Genomic DNA, 8,503 nt, shown 5'->3' with positions numbered 1-8,503 from the left:
ATCTCCTCCTTAGGTGCTCAATGAACTCACCCACATTCAATTCTTTCTTATGACTAACCTCTAGCAACTCATGGCAGATTTCTAGAGGACCACGTATTGTATGTCCAGAAATCAACTCAAATGAAGCTATACCTGTGGAAGAATTGGGATGATTATGTATAGCAAAGAGAGCAAAGGGAAGACCTTTATCCTAATCCTTGCCTTGCTCATAACTGTACATTTTCAGAATAGACTTAAGGGTTTTGTGGAACCTTTCCACTTCGCCTTGACTCTCTGGGTGGTAATTACACTGGTAATGTGCTGAATGGCCAGTTCAGCACATTTACTTTTAAATACTTTGCTCGTAAAATCCGTGCCACAATCGGTTTGAATTTTACGAGGCAACCCATACCTGGAAAAAAATTCTATTAGTTTCTCAAACACTATTTTGGTTACAATTTTCCTCATAGGAAAAGCTTCAGGAAACCTACACGCTCTGTCTATTATAGTTAGAAGATAAGTAAATCCAGATTTAGTTCGGGGAAAAGGCCCAACCACATCAACAACCAGCTCAGCAAAAGGGTCCCCAATTGCAGGAATTAGATGCAAAGTCTCTTTAGGAATATGTTTATTAGGTTTGCCCATTAATTGACATGTTTCACGACTTCCTATAAATTCCTTCACTTATAATTTCAATCCTGGCCACCAAAAATATTTTGTCAATCTACTATGTATTTTACAAACTCCAAAATGATCAGAAAAGGAATCCTCATGAGCTAAACTAAGGACATCATTCTGATGTTTTGAAGGTACCACAATCTGTACTACCCGAGAGGTTTGGTTCAAGCAGTGATCCACAGGATGACTAACTCTATACAACAAACCTCTAATCACACAGAACCTTGGTTTTCTTAAATCAGCCGTACCTCCTAATTCATAATTGAATTCAGCCTTCTGAGCTTCAATAAATCTTACACATTCACAATCAGGTTTAAATATTTTATTCATAAAACTACTCCTACCACTACATACAGACCCGGGTATCTCTACATCTACCTCTAAACTACTGAAGTTTAAATTATCCTCCTTCTGTAAGGCGGCAGCAGCCTTTGCAGAAGCTCGAGTGGTAATTCCCACAGGACTTGCAGTTACGGACACTATTGGGAATATTTCATACCCTTGGACATCCAACATATCATTTCCTAAAATGCTGTCAATACCAGGGATAGGGAGCTTTTCTACCACTGCCAATTCTGTCACCTTGTGATACCTTGGGAAGAATACCTCTACCTCCTCCAAAGGCGCAGAAACCACTGTATCAGGGAACCCACCCAGGACCACAAAATTTCCAGAATTCTCAGCAATATCCTTCGCCACCCTTGACAAGACCAATAATCGAGCGGACCCAGTGTCCCTTAAAAAGTTCCCTCTGACAACTTTACTATCAATAACCAAACTGCCAGGCCAAATATATTTGTCAAAAAGTCACAAAGGAGAGCTAGTAGGTAATTGATTTATTTCACTTCCACTACTACTAAACCCAACCCTTCCTTCAGTTCCTGGGAACACTCAACTTCAGTATTAGGGGTAGTAGGGCATTGGCTATTAAAGATACGGGGATGTTGTTACCTCATCAGCTATCTGAGCAGCTTTACTTAAGCTATATGCTTTAACCTCCTCCAGGTGAATCCTAAGTTCTTTACTACAAGTTTTCTCAAACTCCTCAAGTAGCATCAGCTCCCTCAAGGAGGAGAAGGATACCACCTGGCGACGCTTTACCTAATTGTCAAACTGCTCTTCCTTAAGATGGGCATACTCCACATAGGACATAGTATCGGGCTTCATAGGATTCCTAAATTTCAGGCGATAAGCCTCAGGGACCAAGTCATACGCTTTGAGAATCAACGCCCTAACTTTACTATAATCTCTGGCTACACTCTCTTCCAAAGCATTGTATTGGTGAATGGCTTTACCTACTAACCTGCATTGAATTAATACAGTCCACATCTCAGTGGGCCCAGACTATCTAGTGACCACCCGCTCGAAAGCATGAAGAACTCCGGCACATTACCTTCATCAAACACTGGCACTAGCTTTAATGCTGCACTTATGTTAAAACTATTAGAAGAAAGACAGGTGGGAGTACTATTAAAGTCAGGGTTAGCTCGTAACCTAGCCAAGTCTAAGTTAATTCTAGCCATTTCCAACTCATGACGTCTCGCCCACTCATTCTCTTCGAATTATACCTTCAATAATTCTATTCTTTTACAAATTATACTAAGGTCTTCATTTTTAGGATTCACCACAGACTGCACTGGGTCTGGCCTTACCTCTACTTAGGGGCTATTAGAGACTAGTTTTTACAGTTAAATTACCTGGACTAGTATAGATAACACCAATACGTGACAGCCCTGGATTAACACTGACCTTATCAAAAGAATTCTCATCATCAGAACTTCCACCAATCATATCTCTAGCCAAATCCTCTCCCTCGGCTATATCACGAGCCACTATCGCCTCAGCAGACAAAAAAAAAAACTGAGCCTTAGTGTCCGTGGGTATGAAAGAAATATTTAACCAACGAGCACAACTCCTTAAACGCTCCTTACTTAAGAGAGCTAGATATTTGATACATTCAGAAGACCCCCAAAATTCGGCTGGGCCAAAAACAAGGACTTCCATAAAAAATTACCTACAAGGGGGCGGGGGAGGGAAGTAAGGCCAGAAACAAAACCAAATCAAATATTGTAGTGCATACCAGAGATGCTCCACAAACCCAAACTCTCTGCACACCCGTGTACGATCCTGTCACGGTCGCCAAATTGTTACGACCCCTTTGGCCGTAATACAGGTTCTTTATACTTCAATACTCATAAGGATTGCAGGCAGTAAGAAAGAACACACGGTATGAGGAATGTGGAAACAAACTCCAGAATAAAATGAACAATATTTAATTATACAATACACTTAATACTAAATAAGCCGTGTGAGCAAACTTAACAGTAAATATGAGCAATAACAATAACGGGCTCACAAGGATACTTAATACTTAGAAAGCTGACCCTAACAAAGCAAGGAAAGGACATAACATGCCAAAGGCTCGAATGATAATAATACGGGCCCGATAATGAAAAATCACTAACCTATAATTATAAGATTGAAGGAAGACTAGAGAAAATAAAGACTGGAAAACCTTAAATTTCCTACCTAACCGCGTTGGTACTAAACTTAAAACTAACCCAATACCGACAACTTAATATAACATAATATATATAAATATGATTAATAATTAAATACACAAACGAAGTGCACAGGAGTTCACAAAGTCTCTTCAACCTCCCAGAAGATATACAAAGGAGTCCACAAATTGTCCAGGTAAACCCAGGGCTCGAGATCAATTTCGAAGAACAACACAAGATAATTACGTCTTACTTGGCAATTGCCTCCCTACGGGCCTCCTAATGAGCCATTAGCTCTCCTGGGCAGGCAGCTCAAGACAGACAGGACAGTGGTTAGCGTAACGCCTCCTACGTGGCGTGACAGCGTTGACCACGTCTTCCGCCAAATCCCTCTGTGGGAATCAGGAGTACAGGTGTTGCAAGTGACGATAACTTGCGATATCACAGCCGTGATCAAACTCCACAATGCACATACGCCCTAGATGGCTCAGCACATCTACGGAAAACTACTTCCAAAGAAGGTCCGTCGGAGTATTCCTCCAAAAAGGCAAAGGATAAATCTCCAGAAGGCTGCCAACAAAAGAGCGTATGTCCAGAAGCTTATACAGTCCAGAACGGCCTTAGCCCGGCCTCCACTCACCGCACTATAGTTCCATTCCAACTCGAAAGCAAAATAAAAAATATTGTTAAGACGATAGTTAGGCAATTCACAACTAGAGAAGGAATCACTGAGCAAAACCACTGAACGTTACGTTAACGTAAAAAGAATACAGCTACAGAACTGAATATAATAGAATACTTAAAGCTAAAGTACAGGGCTGATTTAAGAAAATAAACAAGCAATAAATTACGTTAATTTAACACATCCCTAATGTTGATACCCTGCTCATGAATGTCCTATTGACCAAAGTTGATGCTCATCTAGAAAACCACTCCTCCCTCATCACTACTTCCGTCAAGGCCTCTACTCAGACACTTCAACATCGATCAAAGCTAAGTCGAATATGGTAGGACACAGATGCCCACCCTGTGATATGCCAGAGCAATGACAAAGTCGCCAATGACCCATGCTTATTGTTGGTAGATATGGGGGTGGGGGGTAGCAGTTCCCTTCTACCAATATCCCTCTCCAGGACCTGACTTAGTCATTCATAGCCTACTGGCATCGGCATGGTATTTGCCAACTTATCAGAGATCTCCTCCTATAAGTATGAGACACCCGTACAATTGTTTAGGAATGATAAATACCATTAGAAGTTTCTTGATTTAGAAGTTACAGAACCAATAATCGGTGCAAATTTCCTTGCCTATTTACATATCTTAGTTGATGTAGAAAATCAACGTTTAATCAATGCAGAGTTTTACCCTTCTACACCACCTCAATCTACACCTTCCAACCTCACACTCCAGTTCAGAGCACCTAAGTTTGCCTACGACCCCTTCCTCACATCATACCTAGATGTCTTCCAACCAGCATGGTACTTATTCCCATATCAATACTCGAGCCCCTGCAGGTTTTGCTAAATTCAACCATCCAATCCTGGTTTGTTTGGCATATTCACAAAAATGGCAGAAATGGCCCTTTTTCAAAAGTCCTTAAGCATATGGTTGTCCCTCCTACTCAATGTCCTGAAGAAAGAAGGTTCATTCCCCCTTTGTGGTGATTAAAGGCGTCTAAACAAACAGACAGATTTAGTTCGCTATCACTCCCCAACATGACTGACCCTACCACCTACTGGCCCAAAGTGAAGATGTTTTCTTTTCTGGGCATCCTAAAAGGATGCTAAAAGGTGCCCATGAACCAAGTAGGCATTTCTGATATTGCAATAACCACAAATTTTTTCAATATACACATTCAATTACTCCTGTTTTAACCTTAGAGATGATGGTGTCACTTTTCAACTTTTCATGAATGGCATCTTAGGGGACCTCCTGTTCTACATATGCTATGTGGCTTTTATAATGTGTGCTTTATATGAAGAGAAAAACCTTCATCACCTACACATCATTCTCGACCTCCTATAAGAGAATGGCCTTGTTTACACAAATTCTACCTTAGTTGTCAATTAAGTATCATTCTTAGGGCACTTTAACACTCCTTAGAGCATCCACCACCTCCCTAAGAAGGTATTAGCTGTTCAGAACTTCCCTATGCCCTCGATTGTCAAAGCAATGAAAGAATTCTTGGAACTATACATTGGTTCTTGTCAGCCATCGCCACCACTATTTTATCCTCTACGCTTCCTCAAGGGGAAGCCAAAAGACCTGAAGTGGGGTCCCCCTCAGGAAGCAGCATTCTCTATGGCTAAGAATTCTATGACAACTGCTGCTGCTCTCACTTTTCTCGTGCTACATGCCCCTCTCCTTCTCTCCACCGATGCAAGTGACATCTCTATTGGTACATTTCCTTGAGTAATTGGACAATGGCTAGCCTTGCCCATTGGCCTTCTTAAGTAGAAAAGAGTCCAAGGCAGAATCTGGCAACACAACCTTCAAACGTGAATTGTAGGTGGTGCAATGTGATACTAACGCCACTTCTAAGAGGGTACGCTCTTCCTCATTCACACAAACTGACTACCCCAGGTGCACGCTTTCACTCAACGGTACCACACTTAGTACGTACACCAACACAATCAATTCTAGGCTGTGGCTGAGAACAACGGCACCCTTTAACATGTTACTGATAAAATGAATCCTGTTGCCGAATGTTCAAATCCCATAGGATCAGAATACCTTAGGAGAAGTCCAAAGAAAAAGATCCAGAATATCCAGCTACATAGTTACTGAAGACAAAGTTCATTTGACATTGCTTTACTAAGGATGCTCATACGTGAACTTTTGCCTGTATTTCATGCCAAACTTCGAAAGCACATCATCAACATAAGGATTCAGTAGTGGACTCTTTTCCTCAACATCAGTATCGTTTTTCAAACATTCACATCGACATAGTAGGTCCTCTAAGTAGGGAAAATGGCCAGTTTCGGATCCATCCATATCCATAAGGCGATAAGGAAATCAATCCACAAGGGTGCCCCCCTAACCTAACTCCAGCCCCTCCCTTATCCCCACTGGGTATCTCTAACCTAACTCCACCCCCCTTCTCTTAACCTCATTGACTACCCATAATGTATCTCTCTCTCTCTCTCTCTCTCTCTCTCTCTCTCTCTCTCTCTCTCTCTCTCTCTCTCTCTCTCTCTCTCTCTCTCTCTCTAACCTAACCTAACCTAACCTCTCTAACCTAACCTAACCTAACCTAACCCAACCCAAAACCTAACCTAACCATTCAATCTTAAACCTAACCTAACCTAACCTAACCCTAACCTAACCTAACCATTCAATCTTAAACCTAACCTAACCTAACCTAACCCTAACCTAACCTAACCCTAACCTAACCTAACCATTCAATCTTAAACCTAACCTAACCTAACCCATCAAGTGAGTGAAATAATACCTAACTAACCGTAACCTAACCTAACCTAAACTAACCTAACCCAAACCTAGCCTAACCTAACCTAACCTAACCATTCAATCTTAAACCTAACCTAACCTAAGCTAACCCATCAAGTGAGTGAAAAAATATCTAACTACGAGTCTATCATTCAATCTTAAATAGTTATTATGCAAATTATTAAAGTTATTGTTATATTTTGAAATTATTGTTTATTACAATACCCATTATTATTATTATTGAATAAATCGGGGGAATTCAAGATTTTTATAGCTGGTGGCATTATATTATTTTGTATTACCTGGAATATATATTTCAGGTTGAAACTTCTTGTTAAAAATAAACAAGTGTTACGACTAATGTCTATCCTTGAACAACCCAGTACAATAATAATAATAATAATAATAATAATAATAATAATAATAATAATAATAATAATAATAATAATAATAATAATACGAATCCATCATCCAACCTAAATAATTATTATGGAAATTATTAAAATTATCGTTATGTTTTGAAATTATTGTTAGTAAAGTTATTACAATATTCATTATTATTATTATTATCATTATTATTATTATTATTATTATTATTATTATTATTATTATTATTATTATTATTATTATTATTATTTTTGCTGTTAGCAGTGTTGGTAAATCTAATTGCTTATCCTATTATCTTTCTTTGATACGATAACACCTGAATAAACAGATCTAGGAATGTCACTCCTAGTGACGATTTGTCATATTTCTCGTGATGATGATAGGCCACGATATTTGATACGATAACACCCACATGATTGAACGTCTATGTGTCATCTTTCTCTTGATTATGATAAGAAGCCTCGCCCCAGTAATTTATCTCAAAATAGATGAACTCTATGGTTAATAAAATCAGAAATGGAATCTTTTCATAGTATTTTATTTTATGTGATATACAACCAGACTAATTTTTTTTATATGCACGTATTTCTCATTTCTCCTACTTATACTTAATACATATTTATATAAATATACATATAATTAATCGTAGTCAAATAGAAAATAACCAATGTGTGGGTTCAGAATTCTCCTACGATGCTAAAGAATGAAACAATTAACACGTGAAACTCATGACGACAGCTCAACTAAGGAATGAATTAATCCTATGAATAATTCACGCCCCTAATTAATAAACGAATAAAAAAAAGAAAATAAAGATTAACTCGCCTGTCATGGATATAAATGAACTTGCGCCAACCAGGGACATACCCTATTAAGACTATTTGTAATAATTAAACTTAGAAATGTCAATAAGCATCCATCATTCTGATGCATTCTTTATATGTAATCGCTCTTTTTTTTCCCCCGTTCCAATCAGAGTAGCATTTCCTGGTCCATCATTCAGCCTTATAATATTATAACTGGTAGAAAGCATGGTCTTTACTTTCTGTTACGTATGCCATACCCCATAATGACTATCCGAATGTATGAAGAATAAACATATAACTCGCACTTTTACGATGAATCTAGTTGTATCGGTGTCATGAATTTGAATAATTCAAAGGATTTATTCCTCTTGAAGAAAGCCAGGAAGTGTTTACTGTATATCTCCGGGGAAACACTACATCTATAAATAATATGATATAATTTTCAGGTGACTTAGCTACATAAAAGCACACCCAGTCACCCATGCTATTAATGTTTGAAGAGGTTTCCAACGTATTTGCGATGGTGATAGCGTCCTCCCTGTATGACCCAAAGGTTATACCTCTCATATGATCAGGAGAAAGTAAGCCTAGGTATTTCCCTAATTTGTCCACCCTCCCGCTTAGAGCTCTATCCTGCTCTCTTGCATCTATCAGTCTTAAGGCCTCACATCACCATAAATAATTCTGTCCGCATCAATCGATAAA

The 8,503-nt window shown here is 38.8% G+C and overlaps 1 protein-coding gene across 1 annotated transcript; it reads left to right on the top strand.

The window, feature by feature from the left end:
* The first annotated feature begins 4,617 nt into the window (after nt 1-4,617).
* On the top strand, nt 4,618-5,570 carry LOC137656628 (uncharacterized). Its single transcript, XM_068390795.1, has 2 exons — nt 4,618-4,701; nt 5,262-5,570. Exons 1-2 carry the CDS (start codon nt 4,618-4,620, stop codon nt 5,568-5,570), a joined length of 393 nt encoding a protein of 130 aa, XP_068246896.1.
* The last annotated feature ends 2,933 nt before the right edge of the window (nt 5,571-8,503 follow it).

The sequence above is a fragment of the Palaemon carinicauda genome, chromosome 17, assembly GCF_036898095.1.
Source record: "Palaemon carinicauda isolate YSFRI2023 chromosome 17, ASM3689809v2, whole genome shotgun sequence".
In the NCBI taxonomy this organism is placed as follows: Eukaryota; Metazoa; Arthropoda; class Malacostraca; order Decapoda; family Palaemonidae; genus Palaemon; species Palaemon carinicauda.
This window is presented reverse-complemented; position numbering and strand designations above follow the sequence as displayed.

Excerpts from the sequence above, each read along its gene's own strand:
- LOC137656628 (XM_068390795.1), top strand. The coding sequence starts at position 4,618 with ATGTCTTCCAACCAGCATGGTACTTATTCCCATATCAATACTCGAGCC. Across the intron at positions 4,702-5,261 it reads AATTCAACCATCCAATCCTG|AGCATCCACCACCTCCCTAA; the intron begins GTTTGTTTGGCA and ends AACACTCCTTAG.